General features: G+C 46.6%; 1 protein-coding gene across 2 annotated transcripts in view; it reads left to right on the top strand.

The window, feature by feature from the left end:
* LOC1277633 (metallo-beta-lactamase domain-containing protein 1) overlaps positions 1-18,439 on the top strand; it is a 98,671-nt gene that overhangs the window by 28,404 nt on the left and 51,828 nt on the right. For both annotated transcript variants that reach the window (XM_061660656.1, XM_061660657.1), the window contains 3 exons: positions 1,286-1,389; positions 3,218-3,431; positions 17,160-17,327. In XM_061660656.1, coding sequence (XP_061516640.1) covers positions 3,260-3,431; positions 17,160-17,327 — 340 coding nt within the window. In that variant the 5' untranslated portion in view covers positions 1,286-1,389; positions 3,218-3,259. The remainder of the gene's footprint in view (positions 1-1,285; positions 1,390-3,217; positions 3,432-17,159; positions 17,328-18,439) is intronic.

The following is an 18,439-nucleotide window of genomic DNA, read 5'->3' as shown; positions in this document are numbered from 1 at the left end:
AAATTGAAAAAAATGGGGAAGGCGTTGAAGGACTTTTTCACACGGGGCAAGCGTGTTCACGTGGAGACGTGGGAAACCTTTGCGTAGGGGTAGCGAGGGCTTTGGGAAGATTGACAGTCTCGCATGTAAGTGATTTATTTGTAAGTGGTTTGGGGGGGTTGGCCTTTTTTTCAGATTGCTTTAGGGATGGCACAGTAAGATAAAATGATTGCCATGGGATGCCAAATCGATGGCCTTTATGCTTAAAAAGTGTTCAAATCATTTAATTAGAGGACTTTAATTAAAGAAAGGGCATTCGATGGCCTTGCAGCGAGCAGATTGACATATGATATTTCACCATTAAAATTGGCTCGATTATCTCCTGAATGAATTCATTTTAATTAAAATCTTTGAACAAATCTACAAGCGCCTACCAGAGCGAAGCGTCTCCATCGCTTTGTGGGGTATTAAGCTTGCATGCAAGAAACATCGCCAACATTATGAAAAGTTGCGCGCAACTGGGGGTATGTTTCAGGTCGCAGCCCACAGATTTATGGTAAGCTTTGATGTGCTTTTGTATTCGCTCTTTCACTTATGTTGGCCATTCGGTTATGTTGCCACCGTGACGTCAGAAACCAGTCGATACAAAGAGTCAAAAAACAGTGAGGTGGTTGATGTGGACTGCTGTGGCATTTTTGAATTGCATTTATTCGTTGTGGATTATGATTGTGCGTGAGGAGCTGGTTTTGTATTTAAATATTTTAAATGATAATTTAGTGAAATCAAGGCGACTTAAAACACGTTTGATAAAACTTGTGTATGAGTGTTTTTGGTATTTTGACATTGTTTTATACAATTTTGCCCAGTACCAACAGTTTGTACAAAAAGAAATACATTTTTCGACAGATTTATCAATTGTGCGAATGAAATGGGATGACTTTTGTTTTGGATGGAAAGCAAAACAACAACATTACTCGTGAGTTCCAATTTATCATCGCATTGGTTGCAGAGAAAAGGAAAGAGACAAAAAGAACCTTTCAATGCGTTGGAATGTCATCTAAAGTAAAGCTTTGGAGTGGACAAAAAAGGCAACAAATTCAAAAGCTTTTATTTTTTAACAATAATATTATCGTTGTATAAATGAATTGGAACATTATTTAGGATCAAATGTTTAATAATAAATTATTAAAATATTTGGTTATAATTAATAATATTTTTATTAAACCACGGATTTAGACACTAACATGGCAAATTATTTAACATGCCCAATAATTATCTTAATTATCTATTTTTATTTTCTTTGCAGACATATCTGAGATTTTGTTTAGCGCGTCACAAGCCATAGTGCAGCAGACGGAAAAACATCGTCCACTCACGCTCATCGAAAGCATATACACGGCTCCAACGTAGGTAAGTACACAAACCAGCACCCTCCAGAAAATGCACCGGAAAAAGAGAACTCAGTGAGTGCAGGCTGCTGGTGCGCGCTTTACCGGTGAGTGCTACGATGCGGGCGAACGAACGATGATAGGCCGACGATTCGCCGACGACCCGCCGACGACTCCGATGACGATTTTCCACCTCATGCGCGCGGGTGGCGAATGCGAAAAATGAAAAAAAAAACACACTCAAACGTTTTCCGATCGACTGCAGGCTGTGTGTGTGTGTGTGTGGCACCAACCCCGGTGGCTCGACAGTTTTTCACCGTTTTCCGTGTTTCCAGTCAAGGTTGATCACTCGGCAGGAGCGAACGGAAGCGAACGACTGGCACAGCCCGGCTGGAACGGCGGACGACCGTTCGGACGACCCGTAGTACGCGTAGCTTTGGACTGTATGGCTCCCCCCTCCCTATCCCCAGTTGAAATCCCTCTGCCACCTCCCCTACTATTGCTCCTCATCAGTGGCCCGACGAACAGAGCTTGTTTTTGGCGTGTTTTGGCAAACAACCTAGAATCGGCACCGGAAATAATTTCCTCCCAAAGAAAAGAAGGAAAAACCAGCCGGGAAAACAGTGCGAAAAGTGCAACCGCGTGCGCGTGTGTTTATGTGCGTGACCGGCCATTAGCAAAAATCGCACCATTCACCACCACCCGCCCATCGAACCATCGGGGTCGGGGTGAATATCGTGTGCGGATGACCCGCTGCTCGATTTTCCCTTACCCTTCCCCCCTCCGTTGCTCGGTGGCCCGCTATGGTGGCAAAGGTCGGGGTCTTTTTTCCACTCTCGGGGTGTTTCTCTCTGTGTGTGTGTGTTTGTGTGTGTGAGTCGCGCGCGTGCAAAATTCACCTCCAATGCGGTACGGAAAATCATCGCGCAAAAACCCCGCACATAGTGGTGTGTGAGAGAGAGTGTGTCTGAGTCTGTGTGGCTAACGCGCGCGCCCGTAGCCATCTGTGTGTTTGTCGGTGGTCTCCCCCCCTCCCCGGCCGTGTGGTGCACTTGTTTTGGTGCGGTGTATTGGAGTGTCTCAGCGTGTGTGTGTTTGTGTTTTGTGTGCGCAAAACAAGAGAGGCAAAGGGCATGAAAGAAAAGCCCACCCGACGGAACGGGAAATGCGTACAAGTGAGAGAAAGAAAGGGGGCTGAAGTGGGGGGAGGCGAAAACGCAAAACAGCTGGAACGGAAATCGCCTCCCCTTGTGCATGCACCACCACCGCGCACGATGGGAGGGGTGGAAAAGTGTGCTCGCTCGTGAAAAGTGTGTGTAAGTGGCAAGCAGAAAAGAAGGAAAGTGTGAGGAAACTTGGGGGCCAATTTCTTAAATCAAAACCCCAATCCTGCCCCCGTCCCTTCCCCATTCCCCCCCTCCACGTTGGTTCAACGCTACGCGTACTGCGTCACTCTGCCTGTCGTCCGTTTTACCGTCGCCGGTCGTCGTCGTCGTTCCATTCGCTCCTGCCGCGGTGGTCATCTTCCTTGTAGGAGGGTGGTTGGCTGAAATTAAATGCCCCCCTGCCGATCTTGTGCGAATTAAAAATAATCAGCACACACACTCACGCGTGTGTGAACAATTTCCCGACTCCCGCTTGTCACGCGTGGAGTGGAAAATTAAACTGCAGCAAAAGAGAGATAGTGAGAAGGATACGTTCGTTCGGTTTGTGTTGCGTTCGGTTTTGAAAAAAAAGAAAAACAAGTTTCGTTAGTTCGTTCGTTCTCTACGTGGTGCATCACCCTCGCAATTGGAGTGGCAAAAAAACAGACCAAAGTAATCAATTTCATTCCCTCCGCTTCACACAAGCGACCAGTAGCAGTAGCAGCAGCAGCAGTGGCGAACACCACCATGAATCAAATCATCGTGCTAAGCGAGGGCTACTCGAAGTACGAGCAGAACGAACCGCCGTCGGCCGACGCCCCGATGCTGGCCAACTGCACCTGCACCCTGATCAAAGGCCCCGATTGCAACGTCATCGTCGACACGATGACACCTTGGGATGGCGATCTGCTTTTACAGCGTAAGTATGCGGATCTCTTACGCTCGGGATGGTTTGTCTTAACACAGTAGACACACTCGCTAAACACTTCTTTACTGTCCTCTTGGCGGAGGATCTCCGAAGCAGCCGGAAATTAAGAGTTTAGGCACGGACATTTGTAACACCCATTTGTGAGTGTGTCTTTTTTGTCTGTATTTCTTCGCTTTATTCGTTTCCAAAAGCACACGGCAGCACATTCACATCCTCCACACATGGGCTAAGCAGCAGGAAAAAAGCTCATTACCTAAAGGCTTCTTCGGATGTAAAGGTCCGCGAGGGAAAGAGTGTTGCGAAAGGATGGCTCTGAAATCGAATTGCCATTTTCGAGGGGGTTTTGTGTGTGTGTGTTATTGGAGAAGGATATTCGCTCTGTCGAGGCATCCTTTCGCTTTTTTTTTTGGCAAAATGGTGGTGTACAGAAAGTCACGAGAAGGCACGATTCCAACAGGGTCAAGTGCATGGAAAGGAGAGGGAGCATTTTCACTTTCCACTGGACCGGTTCCAAGCCAGCCAGCCATGAGGGGAAGATCGGTAAGAGGGCCTCTAACGTATGGTTGGGAAGATATAACCACTTTTCTTAATCTCTTCGTTTTTTCTGTTCGCACACTAGCTTTAGAAGGGGCGTGCTCGACCAAAAGCATGCTCTAAACATGCTCTTGTATGACCTCTTGCTGATACAAAAATGGCTCAATATCCTTTCGGTCCTTCCAGTGCTGTTTGGTTTCCCGTCCAACTCCCTTGTACTTCAATGCGCATTTACTACGTCCATTGACTCGTGCTTTCGGTATGTTGTGTCGCACAGAAGACGTTCTTTTTCTTGTCCGTCTGCCTGCCACTGTCGAATCCTTTCGCCATTACGATGGTAATGATGGCGACGCTGTTTGTTGTACGATGCGACGCATTCAAGCACGCGTGACACACACACAAGCGCACGCACAAAGCCACGGAGCAGAATAAACGATTGACTGGGTTGTAAGAAGGTTTGGAAAGCAGCCCCAAGCAGCAGGAGCAAGTTTTCCATGTTCGACGTGATGTTCCCGCGGGAGCGATGGAGAGGGGCGGGCCCGGGAGGACCCGAAGACAACTGTTTGAAATAGTTTCTCCGTCCCTCCGGCTTCACAAATCACAAAACGATTCCGAATGGCGGGTGAAAACTTCAAAAAAGAGGTGATACTACCGTTCCCCTTCTTGTTGGGAGTGAGAATGGCAAAGTGTGGTGATTTTCGCACACAGGTTCGTTTGCTGCTTCCCGCAAACCAATCAATTCTTGTCATTCACAAGGCAAGCACCGGGAATGGAAAGGGAAAGCGAAGGGGTTGGACCTTTGTGTGTGTGTGTGTGTGTGTGTGTGTGTGTGTGTGAACCATCTAAAGGAAGCTTTTGTTAGTGGGGATAACACTATCGTAAGTAGTTAGAGCGCGCCACCGCGGCTGTAAGACACAGTCGCCGACGGGAGTGGCAGCAAATGGTGGGAATGCCGTGCCGTGCCCGTGTACCGCCTGGAATAAAACATTCAAACGAGGGTTGGAAAACAAAAACCCCTGCTACTCTAAGGGGTGCTGTGGTGTGTGTGTGTTGCGAGCTTGCGAACATTTCCGGAACGAGGTGAAACATCGGAAAAGCACGCAATGACGAGCAAGAAGTTCTGCAGCGTTCTGTAGCGTTCGTCCAACAAACAGCCAACAACAAACGCAAACGGAAAACATTCAGCAGCAGCAGCACCAGTCGCTGATACGGTACAGTTTTAGAAAACTCCTTCCACCCCTTTCTTTTCTCCTTGGGACTCCAAACAAAACGGACACGGCAGCACCGGGAGTCAGCTTGCCAGCGGTGAACTTTTGATTAAGCTTTTGTCGTTTTGCGCGTTTGGGGTGCGTTGTGTTGTGTTCTCCAGGCTCGCTTCGTTTCTTAACATACCGCAACGAACAAACGGCCACACGCGCACACAAACACACCCTTGGCACGGGGTTCACGGGCCTTGGCCACCCGATGACGGTGGTCATTTGAATGGTTTGCCGTGGTTTCGTTCGTGCCGGGCAGAACGCAAACTGCTGTTTGCTCGCGAGGATGGGTGCAGCACGGTTTGGGTTGGTTTGGTTTCCCCCCCCCCCATTTTCTTCCATTTGTCTGGCCGGAAAGGTGGGAAGGGGAGCTTTGGAAAAGAAAGTTTTGCAAATGGTTTCTTTTCCAATCGATGTGCCGTCGCGGGATGAGTTGCGGGATGAGAAAGGCGGGCGAAATATTATTGCCAAACGGGCGATTGAATGTTGGATTTAGAATTGTCCGCCACTGCTTGGACGGGAGGAATAGAGACGGGGGGCGCATTGGGGTTGCGAGAAAGTTCCCGAACTTTGACCGCAATGAACTTTTGGTGTTCAAACAGCCAATAAAGCCAGTTCAAGAGGCAATACATCGAAAAGTCATATTTTTTTAAGTGCGCTATTTACGCATTGAATCTCGGAATGAGATCATAGTGCCGTGGCAAACTGCTTGATGCATCACAACGAACGACACACGTTCAAATCTTATCTTGACCGTTCTTTTCACGTTTTTCGTATCCAGTTTTACTGTAAAATTAAGGTTTCGGCAGTTGTTTAAGGGACTTACTAGATGATATCAAACCGTTATTGTTAGTGCTGACCGATGTTAAAGGATTTCTTCTTATCTGCGATTAGATTTTCAAGATTGCATACCTTCAGGCGCATTCACATGGCACAGAGCTCATGACACATTTTGCACAAATACAACTTGAAAATGACTTTATAGAGATATTTTGACTGTGTTTAATTTGGGTTTATTCAGTTTTTTAAACCTTCCTCACTCTTTTGTCCACCCAATAACTATGAAATACCATCGATTGGTTCGCAGTCCAGTCCAGTTGAACGATATCTCAAAAACAATTCCGTTTGGTTCATTTATTTTGTGTTCACAGATCTCGTTTTTTTCCTTTTTTGTTCACTCTCCCCTTCACAAACTGTTCGTCGACCGACGACGATTTAGCTGAAAAAAATCTCAAACAGTAGTTTAGTAAAAAAGTGACTCTACAGTGCAATACAAAAAAAAAAAAACAAAAAGAGAAGAATTGGGGAAGGTGAAACTAATTTAGAAAGTTTTTTCATTTCCATTTCCCCCCCAGAACGGGCAAACCGGAAGCTGCTGTGTGCGCTCTTCTAGCGGCGCGCGAGTTCACAATTGATTGCGATATTTTCACGGCACACAACACGGTGTGGTGTGTGTGAGTGTGTGTGCAAGCACACCGGGAGCATGATTTGCTCCGCAGCGAAATAAATTGATCTTGCCGGATTGATTTTGTCGAATTGTTTGCGTTTGACTTTGCAATTTTTGTGCCAGACGCGCAACGGTGGTTTGGTGGGGGTGGGAGGTACACAACAGAAAAAAATTGGAAATAATTGCACATGAAAAAGGAGCTGAAAGAGCTGATTGATGAATTTCATTAATGAATGTTTGAGGGAAAGAGCGAGGGAAGAAGTGCATGCAGCACGCAAATGAGCAAATGAAGAGACGACAAAGCGCGCTCATAGAAACAAAGCGAGAAAAGAGGAACTTGTACATTGAACATGAAACATTAATCATTCACGACAAAAACCTGAAACCTCTCCGGGGAAGGAAGGTTATGTAAATAAGCGCTAAAAGTTGGTTTGGACTTTTGGAACAGCCAAACAGCGCCGCATACCGAAATGAGGAAGTTGTGCCAAACAGCAGCAGGGAACCGGAATCGAGAATGGAATCGATATAAAGTTAAGCTAAACTGTGTGTGTGTGTGTGCTTGTGTGGTGGGAATGTGGAAGCAAATTATTTCGGCATTCTCGGCGCACAGTTCGCGAGCCATGCCATCGATTGTCAATTCTGAGTTGAAGTCTAATAACTCTGTCGCGCTCTCTCTCTCTCTCTCTCTATCTCTCTCTCTCTCTCTATCGCTTGCGTTCTGTGCATAACTCTCTGTCCCTATCCCTCGCAAACTTCATAATGATGCCAATCAAGCCAAAACGAGGATTAACCTACCCCAACCCCACCCCTACCGGTCGATTTTGCACATCGAAATCGGATTCGCGCGAGTATCCGGTGGAAAACTTTTCTCCCTCCTTTTATCGTTCGCTCCCCGGGCCCCGGCCGGAGAAGCGGAGAATCGTTACCACAATTAACCGGCTGGAACGACTTGCTGGGGTCAGTTCATTTTTCGGGGCTCTTGAGAGGGAGGGGGGAAGGCAGAAGAGTGTAACCTTCCGCCGGTACTTCCGCTTCCGGAACCGGCGCAAGAGTGCGCACTGCTGCCTGCAGACGGACTTTAGTTTGGTAGTTTTCATAAAGTGGTTTTAGCAAACGGTTGCTTGGGGAAAGTTTTGCTCCCACCGTCTCTCACCACGCTCTGGCGTGTGTGTGTGTGTGCTATTCGCCATTCGGCAGTGCGAAAGTTCATGCGCCAGGGCCAGGCAATTCTAATCTGTTGTACTAACTGTGCTTGGTGTGGTTGTAGGCCGTTCTAGATAGCACGATACAGCGAATCTGCACCATTTGGATGCTGTTGGATGCTTGTGACTGCTCTCCTTTTTTTGCTTTTCTAAATAATTTTCCACTTGTATTTTCGGTGTGGCCCCCTCCGGGTGTGTACGCCTCCGTGAAGTGCCCCGTGTAGTCAGTGTAATGGGGATGCATGGATGCCGATTTGAATAATCTACTCGGCCGTAGAAACCGGGCGAAGTGCGATGGGGCGCTGCTTTGCGAAAATGAGCACCGAGCATTCGGTTTTTGCGGTAAAGTATGAAATTTTGATGAATATTCATCGTCAGTGCTCAGCGTGTCCGTGTTGCAGCGTGTGGGCAAGACTGGAATTGACTGCTTCATAAGACGGTACGGACGGGGACCAAGGCAAAAACACGCATTAAAGTGAAACAAGGCGTATGAATATTGTTGTGCAATACTTTTTGCCTATCCGTTAAAGCGGCGGTACCAACAGGCAAGAAACACCGATGCTTCCCTCCCATGCTATATCTTTATTTATGGTTTCGAAAGATGTTCGAAACATTCGACGGTATCCTGCCCACGGGGCGAGTTTGTAATCTCTTCGGCGGCCGTCCTCCCCGTCAGGCAAAACAGAACTTGAACGCTTGCTCGAGTTGAAAAGTTGTGTAGAGAAAGGTATGCAAATGCTGCCAACCCCCACCTCGGTAGCTGAAGAAGCACCTTCTTGAACACGTCAGTTACAACCAATAAAAGCAGCTGCCAGCAGGTCCAGGTTGAGGTTGCCTCTTTGATCGATAATTTTAATTTGATGTTTTTATGTTGCAGATTGTACCGAACGCCGGGCTCGGAAGAACATGATCGTAGCATCTAAGAACACTCCACTCCGCTTCGATACTAACTTACCTGTTTCTCGAGACATCGTCTAATCCCTTTTGATGTCCGATTATCAGGATTTGTGAAGCTTACGTTTTTCATTTCTATATCTTCATTCAATTTTCGCATCCCGGGCTACCTTTTGTTACCTGGTTGTGTCTCCCCGGTCTAGAGCCCCAGCGGTAAGCTCACTTCGGATCCGGATCCGGCTTTGGGAGAAGCTTTGCTAGGAGTTTCGAAGAGCCGGGGGGGCTTGATCTGCCACTGCTGTGGCTAGTTTATTGGCCTGTTGGAGAAAAGGCAGTTGTGTAGAGTGTGGAGTATGAAGAAGAGAGAGAGAGAGAGAGAGAAGGGGGATGGCAAAAACCTCGTGACCGATTCCAGTGCTGTGCACACGGCTGCAAAACCACAACATCGGGGGTCATCGGGATTGAAATGCGGCGCCTCCTGTGTGCCACGAAGCACTCACGAAGAACCGGCCGGGTGGGTGCCGTAGTTCGTGTTCGTCGTCGTCGTCGTCATTCCCATTGTCGCTTGTGTGCCGGTGGTGTGTATTACTGTGTGCGGTAAACCCGGAAGCTGTGTCGGGGGGGACCCGTCCTGTGTGTATGGGTGAGTGAACAACACAAGCATACACACTGAGGTGGGTCGATGTTTTTAGGCCTTTCTGAAGCGATGGCAACACCGCTGGCCGTGTGAGTGGCAGGTCCTTTGTCCGTGTTGGTGTGTGTGTGTGGAATGGGAACTGAGGAAACTGCAGCCACCGCAGCAGTGTACCCCGTGTGTGTACTAAAGGCGCAGGGCTTTACCCTAACTAAGTGGTGAATCAGGAGATGAATGTAGTTATTGATTATCATAAGCCAAGGAACGAAACCGTATGGAAGGAACCAAGAGTGAGGTAGAGAAGAGTGTACGGGGGAGAAGGATTGTGTACGGTGTTATTTCGCACACATACACGCTGAAACGGAAAGGTCCGTAAAACCCGAGGACCGTAATCTGCGAAGCCCGGACGGATACGTGACCACCGAAGACATTCGCAGCATTGGAAAATGCCGCGCTGTGGTAGCGTTGCTTCCCTTTTTATCCAACCCTGGTTTTCTTCCTGGTGTGGCATTTTGTGGAGATGGGGAGATGGTAATAAAAAACTGGGGAGCGAGAGACAGAGAGAGCGAAAGAGAAGGTTGGTGGCAACGTGTGCACGATACGGCAATTGTGCGATTTATGCGCTTTTGTTGTTTGTTCTTCTTCGCCCGACACCTAAACTTCGTGTGTTGGCCTGCAGGGGATGTGCTGCTGCTTGGATCAAAGGAGGGTATGGGGTAGGAGGGAGGGATCGTTGCTGGTAGGAGCGAACACGTGGGTTCATAATCGAACGATTCGCTTTGCTCTCGGTACTGGGTAGGTACTACTGGGTCGGGAAGGTGATAAAACCCCATCCTTTCGGCAAACGCATAAAGGCCTGGAAGAGCCTGTGGTGCTCCAGAGAGACAGAGAGAGAGAGAGAGCGCTCCGGAAGGCGTTGTCGGTTGGTTGGTGTTGCCTCGGAACGGGAAAATCAATAGCGAACGGGTCTCGAATGAAGATTTGTTATGCTGGAGGTGATGGCATGTTTTTCAGGAGGAACTGGGGATAGTGGTTTATTTTTGCATTTTTGGTTTTGCAGGAAGATTGCAGGAAACCTACTTCCTGGTGTACACACGTCAACCACCCACCCACCCAAGCCGATGTGGTCTCTGTATCACATGTCACATGTGTCGCCTGACGATGCATCATCAAAAGAAAGCGCCCGGACAGAGAGCAATTATGCTGAACCGGAAAGGCGAGAAGCAAAAGATTCAGAAGCTGTCTTGGAGGTCTTTTTGTTGTTGGGTTGCTGCGTGTCTTTTTGAGCGACGATGCACAAAAAGGGGTTTCGTGTGTACACAAAGTACATCTCCTTGCGCTGCTCCATCTGTCATTGTGCTCGGTGTCCAATTTCGTCACGCCAACCCGTCTCTCGTGTGTGTGTGTGTGTGTGTACTTTCAAAACAAGAAAAAAAACTGTCTCGAACTTGTAAGTTTCTACAATTATATTCACTTTATTATGTTAATCGTGCGCAGGAGAACAGTATTGTCAGGAGATCAGTATTAAGAAAGAGAGCTTATCCGATCGGATGCTCCTTTTTATACCTTCTCTCTCTCGCCTTACGCTCGCGCGCCTATTCCTTCTCGCGCACCTGTCCTTTCTCACGCACCTACGCACTTTCGCGAGGCTACGCATTTCTCGCGCTCATTATGCGTGTCCTGCCCGACTCTCCCGTTATCTCCTAAGCTCTCTAACTATCTACTTGAGACCCTAATTAACCCTTAATATCGCAGACCTCAAGTGATGAGAAAAAGCTGTCCTTCCCAATTCACTTAATTTGAACAGGCGAACACCACAGAACCCCCCACCAGTGACGGAGTCGCGATAGAAAAAGAATTGTGAGAGTGTTTGTCTCTTAAATTGAGATTTCATTTAGTTTTTCGCAAAGCGAACATTCTTTTGGCTATTTGTGGTTTTGCCTGTTTTGGAGACACCCTCCATTTCGAAAGCAGGTTTGAGGCGGTCAATCGAAATAGATTCATTTTTTTCTTTGATTTTAACCGTGAAAAATTTTCTGCACCGTCGAACTACCTCAAAAGGTCCTTCATACGGTGCTTGTAAACCCGTTCTCACTTTATCTACCCGTACGAAAACATGTTTACAGGTTTGAAGGTGTTTTGGTAAGTAAACCGGTGTTGTATCATTTAGTTTTGGTGGGCATGGGTCAATGTGCCTTAGCGCTTTTTTAAAATCCTGAACAAATTCGGGTACGTCCTCGACGGATTTTGCAGCAGAGGGTAAAAATACTTCGGAAGGAAGTCGCAAACTTTTTCCATATACCATTTCTGCTGGAGCGCCTTTTAATGCGTCTCTGTATGCTACTCGAATGCCCAGCAGAATCAGTGGCAATCGAGAAATCCAATGCGTATTGTCTTCGCAGGCTTTTAACGCTCCTTTTAAGTGTCGATGGAATCTTTCAACCATTCCATTGGATTGAGGGTGATACGCAGTCGTTTTAATGTGATGTGTTCCTAACAACTTTGTTAGTTCTTCAAACAGTTTTGACTGGAACTCTATCGGTCTGCCTCTATCGGTTGTGATTGTAGATGGACAACCAAACCTTGGAATGTAATTCCTTACAAATGTTTCAGCTAGCGTTTTAGCCGACATATCAGGCATCGGATAGCATTCCGGCCAACGTGTAAAACGGTCAACAATGGTCAGTAAGTAGCTCATTCCTTCGGATGGTGGCAATGGACCAACGATGTCCATGTGCACATGTTCAAATCTCCCTTTTGGAACGGATAATGCTTCCAAAGGCGAGCGAGTGTGACGACCAATTTTAGCTTTTTGGCATCCAACACACGAACGAGTCCAGTTTCCCACGTCCTTGTTCATTGACGGCCAGAAAAATCTTTCGGATAACAGCTTGCGTGATGCGCGAATACCCGGATGGGATAGGTTGTGTAGGTTGGCGAAAGTTTTTTTTCTTAGAGATTGAGGAACATACAACCTATTCTGTCCAGTCGACGACTCGAATACTAGTTTGTTTTTATCCAATATTAATTGATTTAATTTGAATTTGGAGTTTGCCTGACTATTTGAGTCTTCAAATAGTTGTTTTAGCTGTTCGTCTTTTTGTTGTTCCTTTGCAATTGCTTCATATGTGAAGTTTGTGATTTCGTTGGTTTCTCCTATTCGAGATAACGCATCTGCCACAACGTTGCTCTCGCCAGTAATGTACTTTATATCCGTTGTGAATTGTGAAATAAAGTCTAGTTGTCGGCATTGTCTTGGGGATTTTTCTGTTTTTGAATTTAGGGCATGGATCAATGGTTTATGATCTGTATAAACCGTGAACGATCTACCTTCTAGAAAATGTCGGAAATGTTTTATCCCAAGAGTAATAGCGAGCAATTCTCTATCGAATGTGGAATACCTCTGTTCCGTGGGCGTCATCGTTTTAGAAAAAAACGCAAGAGGTTCCAAAATGCCTTCGCTAGTTTGTTGTAATACTGCCCCTACAGCAACACTAGAAGCATCTGTTGTTAGTGTATAAGTAGCATTACTTTTCGGATGCACGAGCATGGTAGCGTTTGAAAGTTCATCCTTTATTTGATTTAGTGCTTGTTCACAAGCGTCAGACCATTCGAATTTGATTTTCCTATTTTTGTTGTGCTCTTTTACTAACTGGTGAAGCACTCTTAGCTTATCTGAAACGTTAGGAATGAAGCGGTGATAATAATTCACCATTCCCAAAACTCTTTGAAGCTGTTTCACCGAACATGGTGAAGGAAAATCTCGAATGGCCATTATTTTTTCTGGCGATGGTGTTATCCCTTTCGCCGAAATGGTGTGGCTGAGGAATTCTATTTGATTCACACCAAGAATGCATTTTGATGGCTTAAGTTTTATATCGTGATCCGTTAAACGTTTTAGAACAATGTGCAAGTGTTCTAAATGGGATTCACGCGTCGAACTAGCTATCAGAATGTCATCTATGTATACAAACACAAAATCTAAATCATGAAAAATATTATTCATGAGTCGTTGAAAACACTGGCTTGCATTTCTGAGGCCAAACGGCATCCTTAGAAATTCAAATAACCCGAACGGCGTGGTTATCGCCGTTTTGTGGATGTCTTCCTCGGCAACAGGTATGATGTGGTACGCTCGAATGATATCCAACTTAGAAAAAAATTTGCAACCATCCAAGTTCATCGTAAAATCCTGCACATGCGGGATCGGATAACGATCAGGTATTGTGATGGCATTTAAACGCCTATAATCGCCGCAAGGTCTCCAATCTGAATCAGGTTTGGGTACCATGTGTAGCGGTGACGAAGCTGACGACGAGGACACTCTGCAGATTCCCAGATCCAACATGTGTTGAAATTCTGCTTGAGCAATCTTGTGCTTTTTCGGATCCAGACGTCGTGGTTTAGAAAATGGTAAGCTTCCTTTGGTTTCGATGTTATGTACTATCGAATGCCTAACTGGCTTTTTATAATCTGGTGGATCCACTAAAGTTGGATATTTTTTAAAAATTTCACCAAATATGCTCGATTCAATCATCCAGTTTTTGGGGGTAGGTGTATCCACTAAAGCGATGGTTGCGATCGTTTCTTGTCCTGTAAGATGATCGATCAACCTCTTTCTTTTTAAGTCGACCCACAAATCGTGCTTCGCTAAAAAATCAGCCCCAATGATTGGTCGATTCACTTCAGCAAGTGTGAAACAGTGCGAAAACACTCTCCTAAGTCCAAGACTTAACTGTAGCAACTTGGTTCCGTAAGTAGCAATAGGGCTACCATTAGCTGCTACTAGTTGGTGTTCAGCTTGTTTGATGACTTTTCCAAAAAGATTGTACGGTATGACGGACACGTCGGCTCCTGTATCTACAAGGAAGGTAAATGTTGTTTTTTCATCGTCAATGAAAAGACGAGAGGAGCCCAATATTGCTCTCGGGTTGCCCGCCGCTGCCGTTGAGCAAATTAGTTTTTTTGCTGCGAAAAATTGCAGGGTTTTTGGCACCGTCGTGCTTGTTCGCCAAACCGAAAATGAAAATAACACATGGGGTGCTTCCGAACCTGTGATGGTGTTCTTGCACGTTTTTGGCTCTGAGATCTTTCTCGCTGTCTTCCTCTATTATTTCCTGTTTGGAAGGAAATTCTCCTTAGCATACTACGCAGTTCAGAAATTTCCTGTCGCAATATTGCAGTTTCATTCGAGGGATTTCTTCCCGAGCTTTCACTAGAAGAAACGCCTGCGATTGATGATACCGCTCCGGCTTGGGTTGCTTCCCACACCCTGTCTGCGATTTTAATTAGCTCATTGATTTCTCGGTTTCCGATGGCAATGAGCGCTACTTCCATTGTTTTTGGCAATCTTGATAACCAAAGCTTACGAATAAGCTCGGAAGTGAGGTTTGCAGAATCACCTGCCAGCTGAACCATGTGTCTGTAAAAATCAGACGGACTACGATCACCCATTTGTACGTGATACAACAACTGAGTGATTCGTTGTTCTTCACTCGCGTTAAGCCTTTCTAGAAGTTGACTTTTTAAATGTGAGTACGGGTTGTTTGGTAATGGCATAGTTATTATGTCCATTATTTTCGGCAAGACGTTTTTCGGGAGCACGCTTAGAACGTGAGAATATTTCGAGCGTTCCCTTGTAACGTTTGAAATATCGAACTCAGCTTCTGCTGCCACAAACCATGCGCTTGGAGCGTCTTCCCAAAAACAAGGCAATTTTGTGGAAATTTTTTCTATGGCCAAGTGAGAGTTTTCTTGTTCCATCGTTCCCGCCACTGATGACGGCCCCGCGGCTCGCACCGGAATTGCACTGGGACCAGCATTTTTATCATCACTTTCGTTCTTTGACATTTTGGGTTCACAGAATATTCCCTATCTAATAAAAAAATGTACCTAATTCTCTCTAAAATGCTTACACTATAGAGTTGATTTTTTTTTTTTTTTTTTTTTTTTTTTTTTTTTTTTTTTTAATGAAAATTGCGTATTATGATGAAAAAAAAATTTTGTTTGAAATGTTTACGACGTATCACGAAACGATTGTGAAATATGTATAAGTATGCATATATATAAATAGGTCGGCAAATTCAAATATAATGCATGTCAATATTTAACGCAATAGTATATACGATATAATATAATGATGGAACGCGGGAAAATACGTTATAATAAGAGAAAAGATAAAATAAAATAAAGGAACGAGCTCACCGATATCGTGGCATATAGCGTCAGCAGCCGGTAGGTCACCACGAGGTTCTCAGCTCGTTGTTCTCGATAGCGGCTGCGGCGTTGTGGTTCATGCAGCAAAGACGATGCTGCGCCGATGAAAATCTCGACACGTTATTGCGATGGCTGCGCCGACGAAAAACTGCACACGTCATCTACGATGTTGCACCGTAAAAAGCTGCACCCGTCATCCACGATGTTCCGCACGTTCGTTCACGTTGAAATCTGAGTCCGTTCGTTCACTATGATGTTCCGTCGAATGATTGGCACGTCATCTTATGCTGCTTCCCGTTGTTTTACACAGCTCGATTTCTGCTGCGCGATGGGTTAACGTGGTTTCCACCATACAGGATCGAGATGGCTGCTGCATGTGGTTTCCACCATACAGGATCGCGATGGCTGCTTCACGAGGTTTGCCACGTAGAAAATCGCGATGGCTGCGTCACGTGGTTTGCCAAATAGAGGATCGCGATGGCTGCTTCACGTGGTTTGCCAAATAGAAGATCGGGTTGGCTGCATCACGCGGTTTGCCAAATAGAAGATCGCGTTGCTTCCTATGCTTTGTTCTTCACACGGGAAAATCGCTGCTCTGGCGTGGTCCCGTGTTACACTCGTCAGTTTTCGGAGGGCTGGCTTCTTCCCATCCGAAAACGAGGAAAAAAAAAACCCGTGAGTGGTTTCCTTTGCGACACTCACAATGTGGGCTACCGCATGGTCCGAAACGCGGATTTCACGATGGCATTCACCCCGTACGTTGGATTGACAGGTTTTGTAGTAGCGGTAAAACACTGTCCACGCGGTAACGCGTTGCACTCTCCTTAATGTTCCGACACGCAGTGTATGTGTCCGTGTGCGTTATACTCCAGTCCGGCGCTGCAGCACGATGATAACAGGGACGTGAACAGCTGAAGAGGTGGGACCGTGATGTGCGTTAGCGACGACGGTTGTCGTTTCCTCTATCCATTAGCCATGCACTTAGCACTTGTTGCACCAATCACGACACTTTTCACGACACCCTTCAGATCACGTCGGGGTCACCAATTTGTAAGTTTCTACAATTATATTCACTTTATTATGTTAATCGTGCGCAGGAGAACAGTATTGTCAGGAGATCAGTATTAAGAAAGAGAGCTTATCCGATCGGATGCTCCTTTTTATACCTTCTCTCTCTCGCCTTACGCTCGCGCGCCTATTCCTTCTCGCGCACCTGTCCTTTCTCACGCACCTACGCACTTTCGCGAGGCTACGCATTTCTCGCGCTCATTATGCGTGTCCTGCCCGACTCTCCCGTTATCTCCTAAGCTCTCTAACTATCTACTTGAGACCCTAATTAACCCTTAATATCGCAGACCTCAAGTGATGAGAAAAAGCTGTCCTTCCCAATTCACTTAATTTGAACAGGCGAACACCACAAACTTATGGAGCTGATGTGTTTTCATGCACTGGTTTTTCTCTCTTTCTTCTCTTCTCTTTATCTTTTCCTTCATCCGATGATAAATGCGTTCGTGGACGGGGCAACACAACACACAGGACTGCAGGAGCATCAGCTGCATCCGGACGACATCGACTACGTCGTGAGCACACATGGACATTCCGACCATCTGGGGAATAATAACCTCTTCCTGCGGGCGAAGCGGCACATCGTTGGCACTAATATTTCCCACCGGAATCGTTACTACGTCCATGATTTCGACGCCGGTAAGTAGCTGGGCTGGTGCGCCTGCATGCGCCTATCTCTTGACGTCTTGCCGGTGTGCTGGGTGGGCTGCTACGGCGGGTATCGTTTGCTTGCCTGAGCACGAACAGCTAGCGAGACGACACTTCAGTGTTGGCGACGGACCGAGTTTTTGTCCGCCAACAACAAAAACCAACAACAACAACCCAAAGGATCAGCCCCGGATGGACTTGATTGTTTGACATTAAGACAAACGAACAAAGCTTGTCGCACGATGAGCTGGAGTGGATGGAGGAGACGCTGGGGGAAACGATACGAAATCATGTTCATTTCAAAGCGTTCCAATTCCGTCCCAGCTTTTCTAGGGCGCGGGGGTGCTTTTTTTCGCTTGCGCTTTCTTGGGAAGCGGATAGAATCGCACTTTGGCAGAGGATGAGGCAGAGACCGGAGTGTTGGTGGTGTCGTTGGTCCGAAATTGATACCGTTTTAGCCAAATCTTTGCGCACCGTGTCCCGCCTCTGGGAGGGATAAACCGGTCGTTGCCGGGTAGAGCGCAAGATGAAGATGATAATGATGATCTTGGGTGTTTCGTTCTCGTTTCGCGTGCGCCATAAACTTATTTACCGAAATAAATAAACAGAAAATTGACACGTCAGCAGCAGCAGCAGCAGCAGTCGAAGCAGCATTGGGCGCTCTGGCGCGGGATGTCGTGGGATTTTGGGGGGCCACTAACGAATGCGAAAAATCAAGTCGAAATTAGATATTGCCTCTTGGCTGCCTCACGGACTTTGTATGTGCCGTTCCGGTCGCGATTTGGAGCCTTGGTAGAGGAGAGATAGAGAGAGAGAGAGAGCTTCGTACTGTGATTCTTTTAGCGCGCTGGCTCATAGGAACATGTATCATTCTTCGACCACCCGCCCTCCGCGTCGGTTGGCCTTATTTCCAGATCGTCTCTGGGGATGGGCGAAAGACCACGAAAACCTTCCTGGAACAGGACGACAGCGACGTCTTGGAGCTGGAATTTTATTTTCTTCGCCTCATTTCCCGGTGACATTCTTGAGCGGCTGCCAGGGTTTTTGGGTGGGGCGTTTTTTTTCTTCTTTCGGGACCAGCGCTATTTTTTTCCACCACTTAT

Source organism: Anopheles gambiae, chromosome 3 (genome assembly GCF_943734735.2).
Source record: "Anopheles gambiae chromosome 3, idAnoGambNW_F1_1, whole genome shotgun sequence".
NCBI lineage: Eukaryota > Metazoa > Arthropoda > Insecta > Diptera > Culicidae > Anopheles > Anopheles gambiae.
This window is presented reverse-complemented; position numbering and strand designations above follow the sequence as displayed.